This window comes from Orycteropus afer, unplaced genomic scaffold (genome assembly GCF_000298275.1).
Source record: "Orycteropus afer afer isolate SDZICR_OR568_19922 unplaced genomic scaffold, OryAfe1.0 scaffold00056, whole genome shotgun sequence".
In the NCBI taxonomy this organism is placed as follows: domain Eukaryota; kingdom Metazoa; phylum Chordata; class Mammalia; order Tubulidentata; family Orycteropodidae; genus Orycteropus; species Orycteropus afer.
In genome coordinates this window covers 2,768,416-2,793,349 of record NW_006921643.1, presented here as the reverse complement: position 1 = coordinate 2,793,349, position 24,934 = coordinate 2,768,416, and the positions used below count along the sequence as shown (strand labels likewise).

General features: G+C 39.9%; 1 protein-coding gene across 1 annotated transcript in view; it reads left to right on the top strand.

Annotated features, from left to right (window-relative positions):
* Positions 1 to 24,934, top strand: part of BRD8 (bromodomain containing 8) — a 41,620-nt gene that overhangs the window by 9,019 nt on the left and 7,667 nt on the right. Inside the window, exons 3-23 of the mRNA XM_007938943.1 lie at positions 1,878 to 1,947; positions 3,991 to 4,040; positions 4,251 to 4,373; positions 4,492 to 4,572; positions 4,995 to 5,059; positions 7,754 to 7,890; positions 8,950 to 9,094; positions 9,946 to 10,155; positions 10,558 to 10,838; positions 11,163 to 11,615; positions 11,914 to 12,007; positions 12,213 to 12,259; positions 13,046 to 13,260; positions 13,455 to 13,547; positions 13,730 to 13,798; positions 14,174 to 14,351; positions 16,014 to 16,118; positions 16,706 to 16,750; positions 21,411 to 21,686; positions 22,676 to 22,942; positions 23,543 to 23,700. Coding sequence (XP_007937134.1) covers positions 1,878 to 1,947; positions 3,991 to 4,040; positions 4,251 to 4,373; positions 4,492 to 4,572; positions 4,995 to 5,059; positions 7,754 to 7,890; positions 8,950 to 9,094; positions 9,946 to 10,155; positions 10,558 to 10,838; positions 11,163 to 11,615; positions 11,914 to 12,007; positions 12,213 to 12,259; positions 13,046 to 13,260; positions 13,455 to 13,547; positions 13,730 to 13,798; positions 14,174 to 14,351; positions 16,014 to 16,118; positions 16,706 to 16,750; positions 21,411 to 21,686; positions 22,676 to 22,942; positions 23,543 to 23,700 — 3,162 coding nt within the window. The remainder of the gene's footprint in view (positions 1 to 1,877; positions 1,948 to 3,990; positions 4,041 to 4,250; positions 4,374 to 4,491; positions 4,573 to 4,994; positions 5,060 to 7,753; positions 7,891 to 8,949; positions 9,095 to 9,945; positions 10,156 to 10,557; positions 10,839 to 11,162; positions 11,616 to 11,913; positions 12,008 to 12,212; positions 12,260 to 13,045; positions 13,261 to 13,454; positions 13,548 to 13,729; positions 13,799 to 14,173; positions 14,352 to 16,013; positions 16,119 to 16,705; positions 16,751 to 21,410; positions 21,687 to 22,675; positions 22,943 to 23,542; positions 23,701 to 24,934) is intronic.

Sequence of the window (24,934 nt, the reverse complement as noted above, 5' to 3'; positions counted from 1 at the left end):
TTCTGATATAGATGTATAACCATGAAACTATTTACAACCAAGATAATTATTACAATAACCCAAAAAAGGGCTCAAAACAAATTAAATGTTTCTTTTGGCATGCCAGGGTTCCTCATTCTACTTTAGAGGAGTCTAGATGGATCCTTTCTGATATTTTTGTATGCATAGCATGTGTATATAGGACCATCATTCATACATAGTTGTCAGCTTGCTTTTTTAAAAAATAATGGTAAAATATCTAACAAAAGTTGCCATTTTAACTATTTTTAAGTGTGCAAGTCAGAGACATTACTTACTTTTGATAATGTGCAACCATTACCACTATCTATGGCCAGACTCCAGACTTTTTCATCACCCTGAGCACAAACTCTGTACCCATTAAGCAGTAATTCCCAACTTCCCCTTTCGAGCCTAAAAAAAGAACAGCCAAACTCATTGCTGTTGAGTTGGGTGCAACTCATAGCGAACCCTCCTTGGGTTTCTGAGGCAGTATCGCTGCGGAAATAGATTGCTCAACCTTCTTTACGAGGAGTGTCTGGTGGCTTTGAACCACCAGCTTTCTGATTAGCAGTCAAATGCCTTAGGTACTATACTACCAGAGCTCCCAGAAATGATGATAAGCAGTATCCCTATGGAAGTAGATTCCCCAATCTTCCTTCCTTAGAAACCCAAGGAAGAGTCACTGTGAGTCGGATATGACTCAATGGCAGTGAATATATATATGTGTATATATATATATTTTAAACCTGTCTAGGAATTTCCCCCTACCCCCATCTCTATAACCAACAGTTTCCTTCCATGGATAAACCTTTCCTTGACTTTTACAAGAATGAACTAATACAGTATTTATCCTTCTGTGATTGACTTATTTCACTCAGCATAATGTCCTCCAACTTCATACACATTATGCAGTGTGTTGCAGATTCTACATTATTCTTTAGGGTTGCATAGTATTCCATTGTGTGTATGTACCACAGTTTGGTTATCGATTCCTCCGTTGATAGGCACTTAGGTTGTTTCCATCTCTTTGCTGTTGTGAGTCATGCTGCAGTGAATAGGTGTGCATTTATCTATTTGTGTCCTGCCTTTTGCTTCTTTAGGATATATACCTAGTAATGAGATTGCTGGGTCAAATGGTATTTCTGTTTCCTACTTTTAAGGAATTGCCATACTGTCAAGGCAGGCATTCTTTACTTTAAGTTAATCTATTTGTTTGGTGTAAAGAAGATTTGTGGGGAGATTTTTGGTTTAAGGATTAAAGATAATAACCATCCTAGTGAATGTGAAATGGTATGTCATTGTAGTTTATATTTGCACTTCTCTAATGGTTTTTGTGTGTTGATCTGTACCCTGAAACTTTGTTAGATTTGTTTATTAGGTCCAGTAACTTTCTTGTGTATTCTTTGATATTTGCTACTATGGAATCGTGTCATCTATTGAAAATGAAGTAAGCTGTGAGTTTTTTGTAAAAGTCCTTTATCATGTTGCAGAAGTTCCCTTCTGTTCTTAGTTTTTTAAGTATTTTTATTATGAAATACTTTGTTGAAGTATCTCTTTGTATTACAATTCCAGTGGGTTGAAAGATAGTGACTTTTTTGGGGTGGTTCTGGAATATATTACTTTCCACAAGTTGCTTTTCAAAAGATAGATCTTTTCTGAAAGAACCAAGCTAGAGCAAAATCAACATCCCAAATAAGCAGAAATTATCGTTTTAAGTAGTTGTGTAATTTTCCATATTCAGATATTCCAGAATACTTTTCAGCTACAGCTTTTTATTCTAAAATGTTTTTCATAACTTCCAGATCTTGATCTTTCAATATATCCCTTTCTGTTTTTCTTTCTGTTTAGTGTGTAATAAGGCTTTTCTCATTTTGTAGGGTATCAGTTAGCAGAGCAATCAAGCCCTTTGCAGAACCTGGCCGCCCTCCAGACTGGTTTTCTCAAAAAGTAAGTTCTAAAGCAAGTCCTTTATTCCAGCAGTGTTTGAGATGTGAAGTAGGTTTTCTTCTGAGCCCTGTCCTTTATTTTTAAAAAACTTTTTATCATAATTTGAGTAAAAGTTTACAAAGCAAATTCATTTTCCATATAGCAGTTCATATACATTTTGTTTCATGATATTGACTGCAATCCCCACACCGTAACAGCTCTCTTCCTGCTTCCTCCATGTAGTTACCTCTTTCCTGTATCCTCCTTTCCTGTGTATTTCTGCCCTCTGGGCTATCTCCCTGTGCAAATACTGCCCTTCTGTTCTTCCGTGATTGATCATTCTAAGGAGTAAATCTATTTGATGTAAATGTTTACCGTATATGCCTTTCTATTGTTTGGCTGGAAGCCACAGGAGTGAGTTCATTTCCAGACCTGAAGGGCAACTAGGGGCCATTGTCTCAGGGGTATCACCAGACTCTTACCAGACCACTCATCCTGGTCTTTTTTATGATTTTGAGTTTTTTTCCATAATAATCTCCTACTCTATCTAGGATCTCCTGTACTGATCCCTTTCCAAGTGATTAACAGTGGTAGCCAGGCACTATCCAGTTCTTCTGGTCTCGTGGTCATATAGGCTGAGGTTTCCATGGTCCCTTAGTCCCTTGGATTAATTGTTTCCATGCATCTTTGGTTTTCTTCATTCTTCTTTGCTCCAGATAAGGAGAGACCACTTGTCACATCTGGATGGGCACTTGCAAGCTTTTAAGACCCCAGTCGCTACTCACCAAAGTAGGATAGAGAACACTGTTTTGTGTATTATGTTATGACACTAGAGTTTGATGTCCCCCGTGACCATGGTCCCAAGCCCACAGATCCAACAACTTGCTCCATCAGGGTAGTTGACTTGTGGCTAAAAAGTTACTGTAACTTTGGCCCCTGTTAATTCTTTTTATGTGAACATTCTTGCAGCACATACAAATACATAGTAGAAATATCATGTACCAACCTTATATGTTGTTGTTGTTGTTGTTGTTGTTATGTGCCATCAAGTCAGCCCTGACTCACAGCGATCCCTGCTTGGGTTTCCAAGGCAGTATCACTACGGAAGTAGATTGCCCAACCTTCCTTCCGAGGAGTGGCTGGGGGGTTTGAACCACCAGCCTTCCCGTTAGCAGTCAGGTGCCTAAGGCACTATGCTACCAGAGCTCCCAACCTTATATAGTGTCATGGTTATATTCCTTTTGCCTAGACATACCTGATCATTCAGCCTGTCTACCCATATATTTACCCATTGATTAAAGTTTGTGATCACTGATAACGCCCTGCCCTTTAATCATAGTATATAGGCTTTTGTACCATGAAGAATGAAAATAGTTGAGAATAATTTTTCTGTTTCCCAACTGTTTGCTAATACATTCATATATGCTCATGTAACTTACTGTTCTTATATAGTTAAGAGCCCAGGCTTAAGAGTTAGTTAGGTCTGGATTCAGATGTGAAACCATCTCTTAAAAATTTGGACCACGAACCTGAGTTTTCCTGTTTGTTAAATAGAGGTAAGAGTTGCTTCAGAACTGTTGTAAAGATTTAATTAAAGTAATACATTGTAAAGCATTTAGTACAGTGCCTTGCGTATGATAATTACTTGGTAGGTATTAGCTATTATTATCAGCTATTAAGGCGTCTTCATACAAATACACATGCTGTAGGCCAGGTGACTATTTTTTGTGTGCTAGTACTTAATACAGATAGTCCCTGACTTATGACATGTTCAAGTTATGCGGAACTGCACTCATGACGTTCAGTGTTGTAGTGTCATATACTGATGTTATCAATAAAGGGCAATAGTGATGAAAACTGAAAAAAAAATAAAAGTTGGAGTGGAGCCCTGTCGGAAGTCAGGGGCTACCTGTATATTGAACTGATTTGATAGAAAACTAATTTGCCCTCTAGAAACCACTTACTTCTGATGTATAGCTTTTAGAACTGTAATCTACTCTGTTAAAACTTTGAAGAGCCGTTCTTTTCTAGGCTTGCTCATTACATTTTCACTTCTTTCCATAGCATTGTGCTTCCCAGTACTCAGAGCTGCTAGAGACTACGGAGACCCCCAAGTGAGTTCAAAGCCAGACACTTACCAAGTATTTACAGCCTTATCTGCTCTATTGAGAGTGTTATACTAAGAATGTTTGATTTATATCAGTGGGTGATAAAAGTATAGCAGAAGTAATCTATATTCAGATGGTACAGGAGGCTGTAAAAAAGCTAGTGAGAGTGAGAACAGATATTCTCTTATTCAAATGTGATATTTCTCCCCCTCACAGACGGAAACGAGGTGAAAAGGGGGAAGTGGTGGAAACTGTTGAAGATGTCATTGTTCGAAAACTGACTGCTGAACGAGTTGAGGAACTAAAGAAAGTGATAAAGGAAACCCAAGAAAAATATAGGTACTTACCAGAGAGAATGCCAAATGATTGGGAGAGAGAAAGGGAGATTTCTATTAGTGATCAGAATTTTCTAAATAACAGATTGAAAAATCAGTATTACCTCTCTTTCTTCCTGTAGACGGCTAAAAAGAGATGCAGAATTAATTCAAGCTGGACACATGGACAGCAGACTGGATGAGCTTTGCAATGACATTGCAATGTGGGTTATATTGTTCTTTTATCTGTGCTCTTTCCTCTTTTTTCCCCAGTTCCCTCACCAATCAAGTAATTGGTTTATTTCTTCCACCTGTCATGCCTTTAGACTGGAGACAGATTCTGGAAGGGAAAAGCTACTGAGTGGCCTGGTGGCTGGGGTGGGGGTGTAAGTCCTAGAAGATAATGCTATGAAACATTTCCATGTGAGAATGAAACTTAGTTCTAGTTTAAAGATGGCCCTAGTTTTCCCAGGTGAAGAACTGGGAATTAAGCAGTAGTACACTTATATTCCCTATTTTGCTGATAAGAATTAGCATTTAAAACTTTTCCTCAGAGAGTACTGGCTTGGGAGAACATTTCTCTGTGAGGGCACTGTGAATTGTGGAGGAGTTAGAGCTAGCATCTAACCCTTAATTTCCTCTTTAGGAAAAAGAAATTGGAGGAGGAAGAGGCTGAAGTGAAGAGGAAGGCTACAGATGCTGCATATCAGGGTAAGCTGAAACTAGGGTCTTTGTTTAGCAGTTGACTGTTTGATACTGCAAGGAGCTCTTATGGCATAGTGCCTAAGGATTTGACTGCTAACCAGAAGATTGGCAGTTCAAACCCACCAGCTACTCCATGGAAGCAAGACTGGGCAGTGTACTTCCATAGGATTTACTGCCTTGGAAACCCAAAGGGGAGGGGGTCACTATGAGTCAGAATCAACTTGATGGCAGTAAGTTTAAGTTTTTTTTTTAATATATATATATAGTACTGCACATTACTGACAGTTGAAGACTATTTTTGCAAGATAGAATTCACTAGTTTCAATTTATTTGCACACTTTCTGCCATCATATTCATTTCTACCAGAATAAAAACATCACTTAATGTCCAGGAAAATCTCTTAGAAAATGAGGTCTGTTCAGGTCTCACTAGACTTTGAATTGACTTAGGACACAAAGGCTTGATAATAAGACATCAAGCATAATTAAGGTTTTAGATACCAAAGCCTACAGAAAGATGGAGAATGGCTTACTCATTAGATAAGAATAGAAACTTAGGCATTTGCAACTCTGGGGATACATGCTCTGAGTCGGTGGTCTTTCCAACTAGTTAAAAGCAGAATCTTAAAAAGGATAATGAACGTTTTTTTTGTTTGATTGTTTTTTGTTTTGTTTTTAATTGTGATTTACGTGAGAGTTTACAGAGCAAATTCACTTTCCGTACAGCAGCTTACATACTCTTTGCCTCATGACATTGACTACGATTTACCACAATGCGACAGCTCCCCTCCTGCTTCCTCTCCATAGATACCTCTTCCCTGTGTCCTTCCCTCCATGCACTCCTGCCCCCTGAGCTGTCTCCCTGTGCATACACAGCCCTTCTATTCTCTCCAAGGAGTGTATCTACCTAATGTAAGTGTTCAACTCATGTGCCTGTCTCTTGTTTGGCTGGAAACCACAGGAGTGGGTTCAATTCCAGACCTGAAGGGCAGCTAGGGGTCATAGTCTCAGTGGTTCCATCAAGCTCTATCAGACCAGCAAACCTGGTCCCTTTTTTTAAAAAAAAATGATTTTGAGTTTTGTTTCACATTGTTCTCCCACTCTATCCAGGATCTCTTACATAGATCCCCTTCCAGGTGGTTAACAGTGGTAGCCGGGCACCATCTAGTTCTTCTGGTCTCAGTTATATAGGCTGAGGATCGCATGGTATAGCAGTCACTTGGACTAATTGTTTCCACATGTCTTTAATTTTCTTCATTCTTCTTTGCTCTGGACGAGGAGAGACCCATCATTACATCTAGATGGCCACTTGCATGCTTTAAAGATCCCAGTTGCCACTTGCCAAAGCAGGATGTGGAACAATGTTTTCTATAGTATGTTATGCCAATTAAGCTTGATGTTCCCTGCAACTGTGGTCTTGAGCCCACAGGTCTACTACTCACTCCCTCTGGGTAGCTGGCTGTGGCCAGAGAGTAACTATAACCTTGTCCCTTGACAGCTCTACTATATACCTGGGAATTCTTACAGAACATACACATACACTTGTAGAAACATTGTCTGCCAACCCTATACATGGTCTTGGGCACAATCCCCCCTGCATAGACATATCTAATAGTTCAGCCTGTCCACCCCTCTATCCACCCATATATCGATGTTTGCCTTCACTGACAACACAGCACTGTATGTGCAAAAGGGTTCATCTTTGTTGTCTGTACCTCGCATTACCTCTCTATGTCGTCTTCTTCCTCAGTGCCACCATGTTGATCACTCACATTTGGTACATTGCCCTTCTCTTCACCCAAAACAATACTTATCTCTACCTGTCCAACCTGGTAACCAACAAAGAAAATTTCCTTCCATATATAAACCTTTCCTGACTTTTTACAATGACAGACTAATACAGTATTTGTCCTTCTGTGATTAACTTATTTCACTCAGCATAATGTCGTCCAAGTTCGTCCATGTTATGTGGTGTTTTGCAGATCCTACGTTATTCTTTAGGGTTGCATAGTATTCCATTGTGTGTATGTACCACTATTGTAAGTAGTGCTGCGAAAACATGGGTGTGCATATCTGTTCTTGTCCTGGCTCTCACTTCTTTAGGATATATACCTAGTAATGGAATGACTAGGTCAGATGGTATTTCTAATTCCAACTTTTTAAGGAATCGCTGTACTGCTTTCCACAGTGGTTATATCATTTTACAGTCCCACCAGCAGTGTATGATAGTCCCAATCTCTCCGCAACCTCGCCAGCGTTTGTTATTTTCTGTCTTGTTGAACTTTGCTACTAGTGCTGGGACAAGATGGTGTCTATTGAGGGGTTTTTAAATCACTTTTCCATTGCAAGGACCTTTTAAATAGTTAAATAGTTAAAACAAGTTGCTTAGTGGTGGTATGAGAATAGCTTTTAGGTAACATTAGGCTAAAAGTTACCCATGTCCCAGAAGTGATAAAAGAAAGCTTTCTGATCCAAACTTATGATGTTGCTTTGGTAATGTGACATACCTGTTGTTGTTAGGTGCTGTTGAGTCGGCCCCAGCTCATAATGACCTTATGTACAACAGAACGAAACACTGCCTGGTCCTGTGTCAGCCTCACAATCCTTGCTATTCCCTACTTGTCCTTCATTGCATAACAGCAGAGTAGATTTTGTTTTATTTAATCCGACAATTTAGACATTGTTTTCTTTCCTGTTCTAGCTCGTCAAGCAGTAAAAACACCCCCTCGGAGGTTACCAACTGTGATGGTCCGATCTCCTATAGGTTCTGCCTCCCCAGGAGGTGATTATCCACTTGGGGACTTGACTTCAGCCACTATGGAAGAGGCCACCTCTGGTGTAAGTATATTTCTTTCCTTAGGAATTGACCAGCAAAGGAGCAATAAGCCAGCACAGAGCCAAGTGAGAGGCAAATTCCTCTCTTGGTCTGAATGCTAAAGTGTTATTACTTTACTATGTTCTGTGCTCTAAGATAAGAGTGGACCTAAAAGCATTGAAGCTTGTGACATTTAGAAAAATAAGGGACAATTTCCTTGTAAATACAGTATTGGTAGTGGATAAGGAATTTGTAAAAGGCAAATTGGGTGGAATGGTTGGGTCATTGTGGGTTTGAGTAGGTAGAAAAGAAAAGTTTTGGGGAAAGAAATATGTGATTGAGAGCAGGAAGGGTAGAGGGTTTGGGGACAGTTCCACTCAGGACTAATAAAGTAATAGTTAGCACTAACACATCCAGATTAGTAGGGAACCTTCCAGAGTTTAAGAAGTCAGATAAAGGTTCTCTGTTGTCTCTTAGGTAACCCCTGGGACTTTGCCGAGTACCCCAGTCACCTCGTTTCCTGGGATTCCTGACACCCTTCCTCCAGGCTCTGCACCCTTAGAAGCCCCCATGACCCCAGTAACAGATGATTCACCCCAGAAAAAGATGCTTGGACAGAAAGCAACTCCACCCCCCTCCCCTCTGCTGTCAGAGCTCTTGAAGAAGGGCAGCCTCCTGCCTACTAGCCCCAGACTGGTATGGAGACTTCTGTGGGTGTTTGAGAGCTGTGGTGATTTAGTCCTTGGAAGGGAGTGCCTGGTACCTAAAATATGACATGGGGGAAAAAATTTCAAAAGAGGAAAAAGTATCTTAGTTAAATGTTAATTAAAAAAAACACACACACTAAGTCTCCTTGGATCCTGAGGTATCTGAGCCACAATTATTTTGGTTATCTTCCCTAGAAACCTTGTCAAATAAGTTTTGAAGATGATAGTTTAGAATTTCCTTTGGGTCTGAAATTATTCTTTATGGATATTAACTTTTAGTTTTCATGAAGTTTGGTCAACTGCTCCAAGCTTTTTTAGGAAGTGGTAGTAATGGAAACCTCGAGTGTAGCCTTCATCTCTATTCTTCCCTGGTAGGTCAGTGAGAATGAAATGGCTGTGACTTCCGGCCACCTGAACAGTACAGGTGTCCTCCTGGAGGTAGGCGGGGTCCTTCCCGTGATACATGGTGGGGAGATACAGCAAACACCTAACACGGTTGCAGCCTCTCCTGCTGCCTCAGGTAAGTCACCACTTTTCTTTTATCTACTTTACTTTATTTCAGAGATGTTGAACTTAGCATTAACTATTCTGGGTTTCCTAGTGTTTGTTAGTAAGCAATTGTCAATTCTAGATTTAAAGCCCAACTTGGAGCTATACTTTACCTGTTATACCACTTAGTACTCTAAATTGAAATCCATTCCATACTCAAGTATTGGTAGCCCTACGTGACCACAATATAGATATTGATGAGAGGAATAATGAAGCTAATGGCTTTCCTGAGGCTTGTGAAATCACAGAAGGGTGTGAGGGATACCTGAGATAATAGAATAGGGGAACAAAAGATTTAGAACCAGAGAACTGGGCTTACTATCCATTGGATTTGTGACTTTGTGAATAGGTAACGTAACTCTCGAGCCTCAGTTTCCTCATTTATTAATTGCAAATGTTCAGTATATACTTCAAGAATATGGTAAGAATTAAATGAGGATGAAAATGCAAGGGGGTCTTTACAAAATAATAAAGTTGAGCTTTATTTGTACCAGGTGGGTTTTTGGTAGGTTTTTTTTTTTTTTTTTTTTTTTTTTTTTTTGGTCATTGTTTAATTTTCCTCTGAGAAAAAATTAAAACCCAGTTTCCATATATACATTATGTGCTCTAGTGTTTTACCTCATTCTTAACTTGGAGGAAGTAGTTTTTTAGTAAGGTTGGAGAAAGTAAGGAAACATATAATGATCTTATTCAACACAAGAGTTGCTTTCATCCTTTGAGACTATAAAAAAATTTCTTGGTTGAGTCTTAAACAAAGTGGCTATTACTTCTTGTTCATGTGCTTTCTTCTTACCTCATTTTGTGTACCTCTTTGTCTGTTAGGTGCTCCTACTCTTTCCCGGCTTTTAGAAGCTGGTCCTACACAGTTCACCACACCTCTTGCTTCCTTCACTACTGTTGCCAGTGAGCCTCCAGTTAAACTTGTGCCACCCCCTGTAGAGTCTGTGTCCCAGGCTACCATTGTCATGATGCCTGCGCTGCCAGCACCATCCTCTGCTCCAGCTGTCTCCACTCCTGAGAGTATAGCTCCAGGTGCGTCCCTGACCCACGCCCTGAGCAGCCACTAGGTCTAGATTCCATTTTTGAACTTCAGTCAGAGAAAAGTGACCAAGAGATCAGTTCTAGTTCAGATACTTCTGTTCTCCATAGACATATACCACTTTTATCCTTAGAAAAAACAAGGATGTTAGAAGAGGTGGGTGGTCATTTAAGCTTTGGGAGAAAATATAAATATGAAAGGCCTAAAGAATATGAGTCTTACCTTGCTTTCTAGATAAAACTGGGAAAAAGAAAACATAGGCAAGTATAGGATAACTTTCTGAGCCTAAATGTATGGGTACTTGAAATCTACCTGCAGCTTTGATGGGGATCTCCACAAGTAGTCACTTGGTACCTAGTAAGATTGTGAGATGCTTTTCTCTTCCTGTTATTAAGTGAGTCAGCCTGACACGTGTATTCCTATGGAAGCTGTGGGGGATCCACATACTGTGACTGTTTCCATGGATAGCAATGAGATCTCCATGATCATCAATTCTATCAAAGAAGAGTGTTTCCGATCAGGGGTAGCAGAGGCCCCTGGAGGATCAAAGGCTCCCAGCATTGATGGGAAGGAAGACTTAGATCTGGCTGAGAAGATGGATATTGCTGTGTCTTACACAGGAGAAGAGCTGGACTTTGAGACTGTTGGAGACATCATTGCCATCATTGAGGACAAGGTAACAATTGAGCAAAGCCAAAAGGCATTTCCCAAGGGTCCTACGTAGGCTTTTCTCCTTGCTTCTGGTAGTAAGAATTTCTTCTTTAAAAAACTATCCTGCTCATCTCCATCTTTATGTTCCCACTCTTTGCTACTAACACACTAGTCATCTCCCCCGCCATTCTGTGTTACTGGTTTGCATGAGACAGGTACTTGTCCTTTGGTTGCTTTTACCACATGAAGGTGGTAGAGAAGCTGCAGATTCAGGCCATCTCATTTGATGCTAACAGAATTGAGGGACTTGGGCTTCTGTAACTTTAACAATCTCTGTATTATGGGACAGGTAGATGATCATCCTGAAGTGCTGGATGTAGCAGCCGTGGAAGCAGCACTGTCATTCTGTGAAGAGAACGATGATCCCCAGTCCCTACCTGGACCCTGGGAGCACCCTATCCAACAGGAGCGGGACAAACCAGTACCTCTCCCTGCACCAGAGATGACGGTCAAGCAAGAGAGGCTGGACTTTGAGGAAACAGAAAATAAGGGAATCCATGAACTGGTCGACATCAGGGAGCCCAGTGTTGAGATCAAGGTGGAGCCTACAGAACCAGACCAAGGCATTTCAGGGGCTGAAATAGTAGCTGGAGTTGTTCCAGCCACAAGTATGGAGCCACCAGAACTTAGGAGTCAGGATTTAGACGAGGATCCTAGAAGTACTGCAACTGGAGAGATTGCCGAAGGAGATGTTTCCAGTGGGAAAGGCGATGAGACCTCACTTACAACAGTGAAGACAGAGGTATTAAGATCAAGGGCTGGAAAGATGAAGGGTTATACCTAGGTAACAAATGACAGTTTAGACTTTTGGTTTTCCTGTTACATTCCTGAGTTCTGACATGTTTGATGAGTCCAAAGCCCATAGATTGTGATCTGTGCTATACTTGTCCTGTTCCTATTAAAGTAACCATTAGAATCATATTACATGGGTAGGACATAGAATTTCTTATGTAGTCTTTCTTATTGTCATTGAAGAATAAAATTGTGTGAGCCTTAGTGGTTCACCAGTACTTAGGATATATGTTCTCTTTGATTTTCAGGCATCTCCTGAAAGCATGTTGTCTCCATCACATGGCTCAAATCCCATTGAAGATCCTTTAGAGGCAGAGACTCAGCACAAGTTTGAAATGTCAGGTAAATAATAAGGCAAGAAGATCTCTACTTTGTAACTATTTAACTTGAGATCATTTGTTTTAGCTTCTGAGGGATTGTGGGTTGTGGGCAAGCAGAGGAGTTAGAACAGGTCAGCATGGAAAGGAGAGCTGCAGGGAATTATGGTCCATAGGAAGGGGAAGGCTAAGGTGGAAAAATCTTCAGGTAGTCTTTCTCTCCTCTGCAGACTCATTGAAAGAAGAATCAGGGGCTATTTTTGGAAGCCAGATAAAGGTATTTCAGACTTTTCTTTATTCCTCTTGCCATGTGACTAGATTTCCTTATAGCACGACCTCTTTAAAGAATTTCAGTAAACTCACATCTTTATTCTTTGAGATGAGACTGGTTAAGGAGTTGTATGGCGTAAAGGAGTATTAGACAGTTAGGCATAGTGGGAGTACCATGGCAACATGTTATTCCTATCAGAAAGAGTTTGTGAGCATTATATAGACCTTTCTTTGTGTATAATGCACAAAGAAACTTTGATAAACCCAGAATGATTTGGAGTGAATTGGGATACTAGAGCCAGGGAGAAGAACATACTGGAAATCAGATTAATTACAACTATACTAAGAATCACCTAAAACTTCATTTTTAGGATTACTAAAGCAGTAGTAACAGACTTTTTAAGTAGTACGATATGAGCTTGCCCCATCAGATGAGACACAAAATAAAAACTATTTTTGATAACTTTGTACCCAGGGTCAGAGTTCCTCTCAAGAGCAAGGGGAAAGAAGGAACGCCTCTTAGCTTAGCCTTAAGTAAGTAGCTTTTTTTTTTTTTTTTTTTTCTTCTTTTTAAAAAGATCCTGGATTTTATTCTTTGCCCAGGTTCTAAATTACCTTACTTGGTCTATCAGTGTCTAAATAAAGTAGTAGTAAAAGTGATAGAGGGCTCAGTCAGGAAACGTAGTCTGAGGCCATTTCTAGAACTGATCTAACCCAAAAGACAGACATGTTTAATGATGCTTTGCTAGATAGCTTGGGTTACATTTGTTGACTGGAACACACTGTGTCTAAGGATGCCTCAGGTGAGGATGAGGAAGAAGATGGAGTCAGTGAAGCAGCCAGCCTAGAGGAGCCTAAGGAAGAAGATCAAGGGGAAGGCTATTTGTCAGAAATGGATAATGAACCTCCCGTGAGTGAAAGTGATGATGGCTTTAGCATCCACAATGCTACGCTGCAGTCCCACACGCTGGCTGACTCCATCCCCAGCAGCCCTGCTTCTTCACAGTTGTGAGTATCTGGAATTTTTTCTTTGCAGTCAGGCACTGAAAGTGAAAAGTGGGAGAGGGTTTTTTTTTTTCAGTTTTACTTTTTCTTCCTTATTTTCTTGGCCTGGAATAAATAGTTAAGAAGAAATAAAAGGACTTTTTTTTTTTTTTTTTGTAACTTATGCATGGTAAGATTCCTATATCCCTTTATTTTAGCTCTGTCTGTAGTGAGGATCAGGAAGCCATACAGGCACAGAAAATCTGGAAGAAAGCCATCATGCTTGTGTGGAGAGCTGCAGCTAATCATAGGTGAGTGAACTTTCCCATTACAGTAGAAACAATTTCTCTTATTCCTCCTCATTGTTGGTGACTAGGAAAAAAGTACGAGTAGGCTTATATGGGACTACTAGAGTTGACTCTTAAAACCTTTAGCTACTTAGAGCAAGTTCTCTCACCTGAGTCAATAATTACATCTTATTCTTTTTGGACAGGTATGCCAATGTCTTCCTGCAGCCTGTAACAGATGACATAGCACCTGGCTACCACAGCATTGTGCAGAGGTAAGCCATGGTCTATCCAACATGTTGACTTGATTGATTGGTAAGTTGTCCAGTTGTAGCTAACTTTTTCTTTAGATAGTGAGCTTAATGCAGATGTTTTTGATATGAGTAAGGGTGACTGACCAAGTGCTAAACTAGTATCTGGATAACCACTGATAATCTAAAAGAATTAACCCCCTGAGTACCCTTTTCAACATTTATTATACAGACTAGCTTTGTTTTGGGGTTAAATGTATTTTTTGAGGTGAGAGGTTGATATTTTGAGTCCTGGTAACTGGGACTGAAGGTATATAAAGGCACATGTGGTGATGATATGTTTGGAGATTAAAGTGAGTCTTCTTATCTGCACTGTCTTTATCCCTATTCCTCTTTTAGGCCTATGGATTTGTCAACTATTAAGAAAAACATTGAAAATGGACTGATCCGCAGCACAGCTGAGTTTCAGCGTGACATCATGCTGATGTTCCAGAATGCTGTGATGTATAATAGCTCAGATCATGATGTCTATCACATGGCAGTAGAGATGCAGCGAGATGTCTTGGAGCAGATCCAGGTACTTTGAGAATCCTTAGTGTTTTAGCAAGGATGAAATGAAAATGCTCAAGGGAAGGGTTCATATTGGTAATAGAAACGGATGCTGTGGCTTTTACTTAAAATAGCCATCAGGGACATGGGAGCATAAGATTTTGTTCTTCCTGAGTTCATTCTTTGGTTTGGTAAAAGAGTTGTGGGAGAGTATTCTGTTTCTTCTTGGGCAAATAACTTCAGTTTCCACGTATAAAAATGGACTAGCAGGGGTGTCTGACCTCTAACTTTATGAGACAGGAGAGAGAATCAGCATCAGCCCAAAGCTGATTCCTATGAAGTAGAGGTCAGACATACTTCCTCTCCAACCTTTTTACCAATTCTGACACTAACCATCCCTCCCATGACACTGTCCACTTCTCTGCTGGGTTTGATATTTCATTGTAGTGGCCACACAGAACTCATACTCATAATTACGGGGTTTATTAGGGAAGTAACAAATTACAGTTCAAGATCAGAAGCAACTCAGGATACAGTTCTTCAGTCAGGACAGCTACTCGGCCATGCCAACAGGCAGGCCTTTCCTTGACCCTCAGCCTCTCAGCCTCTCAAGCCTCTTTGCCTGCAGGCCATTGTCCTGCTCAGCCTGAAGGCACTCAGCTCTCTTGGTCGGTAGGTCTACTAGCCCAGCTCTGTCAAGTGTCCAGAGGCACCTATCTCACTGTCAGCAAGTCTCCTACCCAAAGGCAGTCTCAGCTCTCTGCTATATGAGCCAGGAAGCTCACTGCACCATCTGTTGTCAGTCTCCTGGTTCTGCTGCTGCCATTTCTCTGCTGCTGCATTTTGGCATCTCTCACCATCTCTGGTGTTACAGCTCTTTCTCTAGCTCTTGGGTCTAGGGTGGTTCCAGGGGTCCCAGGTCCAAAAGACACACTTTTCATTCCTGGCTCTTCTTTCTTGGTGGTAGTGAGGTTCCCCATTTCCACCTATGGGATGGCTCATTTTAAGCCTTATGGGATGGCAGAACTGACCAGTCCTTTCATTAGCATTCCATATATCTTATTTGCATTGTTCTACCCCCACAAGGATGCCATGCACTTCATTTGTAGTATTAGCAAGCTAGCCAGTCCCCTTGGTGGCCATAAACACCTTACTTGGGTAGTCCCACCCGATTGTTTGGTGAATGTATAAGACCGTGGTGAGAAAGGCCATGTAACAGCAATCCATTACACTGTACCTTATTTATAAAATGATCAATGTATGGTTCTTAAGTTATGTTAAGCACTGTACATTGTAGACACTCAACAAATAATTTCTTCTCCCTACCCTTTCATCACAAATCACCTACTATCCTATAGTTGCATTGCCGAGAAATTGAGCTTAAAGAAATGTTAGCCAGATAAATTGTTTAATGATCTTAAGTTCATCCTATTTTTATTCCTTTTACCATTTTTAGAAAGGGAGATTTTGATACTGTGTTATAGCCCCAAAAAGTTAGGGCCATTTGGGATATTGAGATTCTTTTAACATGTATAACAACTAGAGTTAGAACTGAACTTCCAAATAATAAATATTTAAGTGCTGTTTGCAGAAGGATACTATACAGAGTCATATTACAAAAGTTAAAGTGGCTTAATTCTTTCCTATTAGATCAACTCTCAAGGGCCAATCCTGTTTCTTCTCCCTATAGCAATTTCTGGCCACACAGTTGATTATGCAGACATCTGAATCTGGGATCAGTGCTAAAAGTCTTCGAGGGAGAGATTCTACCCGTAAACAGGATTCTTCAGAGAAGGTGAGGAGACCAGAAAAGAGCCTGTTGGCCAGTGTTCCAATGATGGAAGTCTGACACTTTCAAGAACCTGTGTTACTACTTGGTTTTGCCAGTTTTCTACATTCCAGTGGTATAGAAGCACATAGATCTTTAAGGTTTTGGTGATTTATGGTCAGAGAGATCTCTGAATAATTTGGAAGTTTAAATCCAGTAGGAACTTACAGGTGTTAGGTAGAGCATTCCCCAAATCCCTGGCATTCTCTTCTTAGCATGGAGGTTGTTTGCTCCCGTCTAAACGATGAAGAAACCTGCTATGACTCAAGGGTCCACTCACACAGGAGAAACTGTGAGCTGACTGAATGATTTATTAATTCCCCTGGGAGAATGCTCTCAAGGAGGGGGACATAGCTGGCAACAGTTGGGGGCCATCAGTTTCTGTTCCAAAGATAGAATGGCTAGATTGCTTTTGGATGTCTTTCCTCTTACTCTTGAGTTTTTAAATTTTTGTCTTTGTGTGTATGGTGCTTGTGTCTCTGTCCTGAGGTTTGGGGTGCTTGCGGCTGAGAGTTTCCGTGGAACCTGATCAGTGTTTGTTTGTCCTCTAACAGGACAGTGTCCCCATGGGCTCTCCTGCCTTCCTTCTCTCTCTCTTTGTAAGTATTGAATGGCTGCAAGGGGTGGTGTTGTCACAAAGATGCTCAGCTCCTGCTGGGGGTGGGTGCAGAGGGAAATCCAACATGCAGACTGTGGCAATGTCTTCAACGTCTGTTTATATTCAGGTCATGGACTAAGAAACTGTCTGTTCCTCTGCATTCCTGTTCTTCCTGCATGTGTGTGTGTGTGGGCTGGGTAGGGACTGTTTATGAGGTTACCAGGCTGAATTGAGGTATTCTTGGAATGAAGGATCTGGGATGCATCTGCCCCTCATTTCTTGACTCCACCTTTTGCCAATTCTTATCTTACAAATAGAAGATTGCTCAGAGCAACAACTGCTAAGCTTACTTTTTAAAAAATTTCTCATACTGGCAGATACATGGCTCATAATTTTTCTCTTCTAAATTAAATGGCAAGACTACTGCTTGACAACACAAACTCTCATTAAAATTTAAACTAAAGATTTCAGTAAAATAACCATGGCATACAATAGTGACTGATAGAATTAGTAGAGCTATTCTGAAGACTTATATTCTTTTTCTGTATGAATTAAATGACGCTCTGACTATGTTGCTCATTATGGGGGGATAAGGCATAATGGTAGTGAAGGGGGTATCAGGCTAGAAAACTACTGATCTTAAACCCATCAGGTAATCTCTTGGGGTCTTATTTTCATCTGTGTGATGGAGTAAATATGATGAGGTACCTGTCCAGCCTACCTCACAGGGATGTTGTGAGGATAAAATGAGGTAATGGATATGGAAATGGATTTTTTTGGGGGGAAAAGTGTTATTCCAAATGCAAGGTGATATTTTTATTCTTACTGTTGCTTCACAGGCAACTTGTGTTCTTTAACTCTAAAAATTTTAGAATCCTTGCATATTAGAAAGTAAAAATGACCTGGCCCAGCAAAAGTGTTCACTAGTTCATCTTCCCTATAGGCCTCTAGCCTGTACCACAGATAGAACACTATAATCTCTGTTCTTTCTTATTGGCCTGCAATAGTGACTCTGGATCCCCAAACAGTTGGCTGACTGTTGCAAGGCTGGTTAATAGGATCTAACTTTTATCTATTGAAGACAGCAAAGTATTGCACAAGATGAAGGAGCTGGGCTGCAGGGAGAGAGCAGCAGATGGAAAGAAGCCTTCTGATTGTCCTGATCTCATGGAAAACAACTGTCAGGAGGTGCTAGGGAACTAGTGCCAGGGTCAGTCTGCAGGAAAGGCCTTTCTTATAGGGACCAACAGCTGGACAGGTATGTTAGCCAAGAATCTCACTATCCACTGCTCTTTCTGACTCTCCCACCTTTCTTTTGTTCTTCCTATTCCTTTGCACATGATTTGGGGCCTGGGTGGGATAACTGATAGTCAGGTGGGATAACTAATAGCCATTCTGTGGGACCCCAGGTGAATTTCAGCAACCTCTGGTGGGCATGAGCAAGATACTCTGTTCAGCATTTCCTCTCACAAACTACCAGGTGCTCTTTCACTAGTCTTCAGAAAGAAAGAAATGTGCCCCCTCATACCCCTGGATTTTTCTGCTGATTCTCTCCCCTCCCCCAAGAAACCAAATCCCAGCATTCTTCATGTTGTACCTTCTCTCTTACCTCTTAACCAACTCACTGATGCTCCCTTTTTTTGTCTGCCTACATCTAGGATGGGGGAACCAGGGGGCGCCGCTGTGCCATTGAAGCAGATATGAAGATGAAAAAATGATACTTCCAAATACCTTCTTTGAGCTGAACCTCAATAGAAGTAAACAAGACAGAGCTTGGGCTCTTAGGCCCAGATCCAGAAGTGGAAATTACAGAAGAGGAGGCACCTGGGCCACGTGACATGAACTAGGAAAATCTCTCTGAGAGTTGGAGTAGCCCAATTGCCTGTTTTAGGGCAACAGTTATGGGCTGTGTTAATGTCCTTCTGTGTAGCTAGCAAATTGTGCCTAGTTTGTACTGTCTTGTGAAGTGTACAGACTTTTTAAAAACCTGTGAAGTGTGTGTATACAATAAACTCTGAAAAAAGAACTTTAGCCTTTGTTGTGCACTTTGTGTGCGTGTGTGTGAGAGAAAGAGAGAAAGGGGTGGGTAGATTTACTTTGTAGTTTCTTCTGTATAACTGTCTCATCACTTGTGGGAATGAGATTGTTAGAGAGGCAGTGTCTTATAATATGAACTGTCATACTACAGCTGATGGAAAGTAAGTAACCAAAATTTAAATTGTAATTAATGTTTAAAAGTATTACATTGTGCAGTAAAGACTATCCTCTGCAGCATTTGTGTTTGGGTAAATACTGTTCAGATTTCAGATTTCTATTCATGCTTAAAGAAGACTAGAGTATGGGTATTGGCAGTAATGACTTATTTCAGAAACATTTAATACTACATTTGCAGATGGTAGTTTCTGGATAGTATATAACCATTTCCTTCCCATCTCTATGTGTAGGACCCTTATGTAATTTAGAGTTCTTTGCATATTTAGCTATTTGAATGCTAAGCTTAGTTTAAATTATCAAATTTATCATCTGGTGTTCTAGTCTATTTTCTGTTAACTTGTTAGGAAAATGAACTAGTTGTGAGAGTTTTATTATAAAAACAGATTGATATTATATCTTCTGTTAACTCAGTGAAATGGACTAGTTAGGAGACTTGCTATAAAAACATCGAGATTAATAAGATACTGTCCTATACTTTGAACCTTCTTGAGAAAGAAAGGTTTAAAAATGATAGAAATTACAGTTTTGTTTTGTTTTTTTACTTTAAATAGAATGATTTATAAACCTTCTTAGGATGCTAAGGGAGTAGGAGATACTATCTTTGTGAGGTAATAGGAAGGAGTTCAATCAGTCCAGGAGTTACAGCTTGGGAAATGAAATAACTAGGTAATATTCTCGAACATGTATATGATGAAAGCACTGAAGGGCTAAAATTTGAAAACATTTGTAGAAGAGGTAGACATTAAGGGATAGGTTTTGAGTTGATAAAGCAGCCATCTGGGTTTGAAAGTTCTATGGTTGGGACAGTAAGAAGATATATGTAGTTAGAACACAAGGGTCATAGTAAGGAATAGTGAGGTAACAGGTCAAGGGGACTAAACAGGGCAGTAATGAGAATTTTTTTATTTAATATGTATATTTAAGGATGATAGCTATTCCAAGACTTTTTAAAAACATTGAATAGGGTGACTGTTTCTTGAGAGCAGATTGGACTAAAGATAGAGAAACCAACCAGAAGGCTTTAGCATTTGTTCAGGAACAAATGATGAGCAATGAGAAAAATTATCTTGTAAAGAATTGTTAAGAGAACTTGCTTACTGAGTACAAGAAAAAGCATCAAAATAAGATTCTGTGAGTTCTGTAGATTAAGAAATATGGGAATGAGGAAATATAGAAAAATAAACTAGAAATATTCTGAAGATAAGTAATTTTAGTTTTGGAAATGTTGAGTTGAAGCAAGTGATGGAATATCTAAAAGGTACTGACCTTTGAATACATATATGAGACCAGAATGCATATAAAGGGTAAAGGTGGAGAAATTTGGAAATACGGCTTATATGGCAGAGTAGAACTACTCCACAGTGTTTTCAAAGCTATGGACCTTTTAGAAGCATATCGCCAAGACTTTCTTTGGAGGCACCTCAGAGTCGGTTCAAACCACCAACCTTTGAATGTTTAGCTGCCACACCACCCAGGAGTCCTAGTAGAAGGATAAGGGGATAGTAGAAAACTAGGATAGTAGAGTGTTATGAAAGCAAGGGAAATACCTTTTAAAAACTTGATGTTACTGTTTTCCTTTCGGAGAAATGACAGTTGGATTTGACTAGAAGGACAGCAAAGATAAAATGTGTTTTGAGGAGTTGATGCTTGATAGGTGAAAAATGTGTATACATTGAGACAAATAAATACTTGTCCCCTCAAGTTTATTGCCTAGAGTTGAATTTAAGGGACACTTTGGGGAAAGGAATTCTGTTAAGCTACATACACTCCAAGGCACAGTGCCTAAGGCATTTGACTACTAACCAGAAGGTTGGCAGTTCAAACCCACCAGCTACTCCACGGAGGGAAGGTTGGGGAATCTACTACCACTAAGATTTACTGTCTCAGAAATCAAGATGGTTGGTATGAGTCAGAACTGACTTGATGGCAGTGTTTTTTTTTTTTTTTTCCCCCACTTATACTCTATTTCCCTTCTTTTGGGGTGACTATAAGGAAATACAAGTAAAAATATTTTATTATTGGGTAATATCTTTCTTACACTATTAGACATGAGCCTGCTGCTTCATTCCCAATGTCAGGTTATTTAGTCATCTTGATACTCCTTTAACTAGCCTTTTTTCTTCCTAATGATTAGTAGAAATTGTGGTCCCTTATCTTTCTACTAGGACTTCTGGGTGGTGTGGCAGTTAAACGTTCAAAGGTTGGTGGTTTGAACCGACTCTGAGGTGCCTCCAAAGAAAGTCCTGGCGATATGCTTCCAAAAGGTCATAGCTTTGAAAACCCTGTGGAGCAGTTCTGGTCTGCCATACACAGGGTTGCCATGAGTCACATTTGACTCAATGGCACCTGGGTTGGCTTGGTTTTATTCTTCTATTGAACTTGAAAGATAGAGATACTTTAGGAACAATGAGTTGAGTTAATGCTTTTTATTTTCTATGTATTTACAGATGGGTCATGAGTGGGTTTGGTTGAATTCTGAACAAGATTATCCCAGTGACTCTGAGTTGAGCAACGACTGCAGGTCCCTCTTCAGTTCATGGGACTCCAGTTTGGATCTGGATGTGGGCAGCTGGAGGGAAACTGAGGAGCCAGGGGCTGAGGAACTAGAGGAAAGCAGCCCGGGCAGAGAACCTAGTGAGCCTCTTGGGGATGGAAGCAGTGAGGAATCTCAGGAAGAGGCAGAGCAAGTCAGCTGCCAGAACCTCCTTCACTTTCTTTCTGAGGTAATGATGAGCTGTTATTTCCAAAAGTTAGAAAAGCCTCAACTGTTTAAGAATGCTTACTCTTCCATGTTTGTACCATTCTTAATTCTATCCACTGAATATAAATTCTACCATGGCAAAGACTAAGTTCTTTAGTATATCCCCAGCACTTGGTATTGGCATAGCATATATGCTGAATATGTACTTTTTTGACTGAGTGTTCTACTACCCCAGTCTTTAGGGACCTGAGGAATAGGAAGTGGAATTTCTGTTTGCAGGACTACCATTTTGAGTATCCTTACAATTCATTCTTTCAGAGTCATGAGAGGTTACACTTGCTCAAACTCTCCTTGAAGCTTATAATGTTTCTGTGTCCTTATTACCCTGGTTTACGGTTGAGGACCAGAAATAAATAGAATTGGACAGAGTTTATGCTAGAACTGAGCACGTTCAGGAGAATTTAGATCAAGATTGAGATTGATGAGGACAGTGAAATCTGTGAAAGCCATAACATGTTGGGACTGCCTTGCTTTTCCAGGTCTCAAGTTTTCCACTTTGACAAGGTACAGTCTTGCCACTTTTCTATCATTCTCTGTTAGTGGAGAATATTTGAGTTTTCCTTCTCTGATTTCCACCTTACACAGGTTCTGGGTTTCATACTGTATACAGTTCATATGTTGCCAGTTCTCTCTGCAGCATTTGTAGCAGATACTATTTTTCAACAGTTTTTTAGACAACCACTCCCAATTGATCAGAACTGACATTTCAGATGAAAAATTTGAACATAATGCACCTTGAAGAGGCAAGAACAATATCATCTTGCTGCTCACTGTTAAGTCTTCAGCAACTAGCCTAGTGCCTTGTATATATAGCACGTTTGATGAATTTTAAATGAATGATTCATTAAACCTATTTTGCCATCTCAGACTCAGTCACAGTGGCATTGTTGATATGTGGAGGATGATTTCCATGGGTATTCCTATGCATCTAATAATAAGTTGTGATTGCAGGTAGCTTATTTAATGGAGCCATTGTGCATCAGTACCAAAGAATCAAGTGAGGGCTGCTCCTCTTCATCTGGTATCAGGCAATTAAAAGGAAAGGAAGTTGAAGCTATTGAAGGAAAAGGAGAGCCCTGCAGAGAGACTGAAGAGCTTTCAGCCAAGGTAGACCCCTTGGTAGCTGAGAAGCCAGTGGGAGAAAATGGAAAAGAAGACGTAGCCCCAGTTCTCTCAGATATTTGTGCAGTTCAGAGACCATCCACAGAGAATGAAGAGGTAAATAAATAACATAAACTACCTGTCTGGTTGGGTCCTCAGTACAGGAAGGCAGAAGCAGAGTGGTTGGTTAGAGCATAGGATAACTTCAGAAAGTTAAACTAGCTGGGTTCATATCCTGATGTTAGTACCAGTTAGCCATGTGACCTTAGGCATGTTAGTGAACAGTTTAGAATATAATTTTTCTCCTTTGAAGTGGGATAATAGTGCTCTACCTTATAAATTTTCTGTAAAGTTTAAATGAGATAAATCATGTAAAGAAAGCACTTGGAACAGTACTGGCCCATAGTAAACAATCAGGAAATTTTAGAACACCTTATCATTATTAATTACTGTTTGACCAGCTAGGCCAGTTAATTCCAGAAGCACAGATGAAAATGATGGTTTTTAAAAATTATAGCATCCATCTAGAATTGAATAAATAATGCTTTTTAAAATTTTTCCTTGAGATAGAGATTGAAAGTTCTCCAGCAAGAGTGTTAGCAAGAATTAGTTGACTTCAGTCTAGTTAAGTCTGCTTTCTTTTATTTCGTTTACAACTTTACATAATTTGTAGTAAATCTCTTTTTGAACTTAATGGTGTTTCCTTCTTGCATTTCTGGGGAGGTTCAGCAAGAATCCAAAGAGGAAGACCAACGTGAAGGGTATGTGTTAGAGGTGGAAGACCAGCCCCCCTCAGGTGAGTGTGACGATGGCTTCAGCATTCAGGAGACACCCTTGGTGGATATCCTTTTCAGCCATGCCACCTCTTCAAAGCTGTAAGTACAGATTTTTGTCCAAGGTTGTTAAGATTCATACTTTTACTTTTGTTTATGCCTAATTGATTTTGTCACCATGAACATGGATTACTTTTTTAAAGAAGACTTTTTATTGTGATTTGGGTGAAAGTTTACTGAGCAAATCAGTTTTCCACTCAACAATTCATGTATACTTTGTTTCATGTCACTGATGCAGTCTTCTCAATGTAGTGTCATCATTCCTCCTATTTCTTTCCTGTCCTGTTTCTTGTTTCCATTCCTCCTTCTCTCCTGACCCTTTCTGCTTTCTGAACTTTGCCTTTGGGCAGATGCTGCCCTTTTGACTTTGAATGGTTGATTATTCTAAGAAGTGCAGGCCTTCTTAGTGTTATTGATCACCTTGTAGACTTGTCTGTTTGGCTGAAAAGTGAGCCATAGGAGAGAGTTTAATTCCAGGTTTGAAGAGTGACTAAGGGCTACAGTCTAGGAGGTTTCACCAGTCATTATTCAACCAGTAAGCCTGGTCTTTTTTTGTTGTTGTTTATTATTGTTTTATTATTTTTCTCCCACTCTATCCCGGACCTTCTAACGTGATCCCTTCAGAGCAGCTGATAGTGGTAGCTGGGCACCATATAGTTCTTTTTGTCTCAGGATTGTAGAGGCTGAGGTTCATGTGGTCCTTTAGTCCTTTGGACTAATTGTTGCCACGTATCTTTGATTTTCTTCACTCCTCTTTCCTCTGGACAGGGAGAGATAAATAGTTGTACCTTAGATGGCCACTCATGAGCTTTTAAAACCCCAGTTGCTACTTGCCAAAGTAGGATGTGCAACATTCTCTGTAAACTTTATTGTGCCAATTGATCTTGATATGTCCCCTGAGACTATAGCATGAATTACTTTTATAAATTAACAAAAGGGAACTCAGAATTGAAAAATACTAAAAATAGAATTCAGTGTAATTTTAACATATAAATAGAAGTCTGTGTGTGCTCCTCTTATGAAACAGGTCCATTTCATCAACATTAAGACTCTCTTTCCTAAATATCCCTTTACTCTAATTACTACCTTCATTTATTCAGGAATCATTGCTTAATCAGTTTGTACCTCAAGTCTAATGTTATACAAACTATACCTCTTGTAAAATATACTAAAATAGCTCCTAATAACTTGAAATTAAAAGTTATTTTGAAGATACAGTCTCTCATTTGTTTTCACAAATCTTGTTGTTGTTGTTAACTGCCGTCGAGTCGTTTCC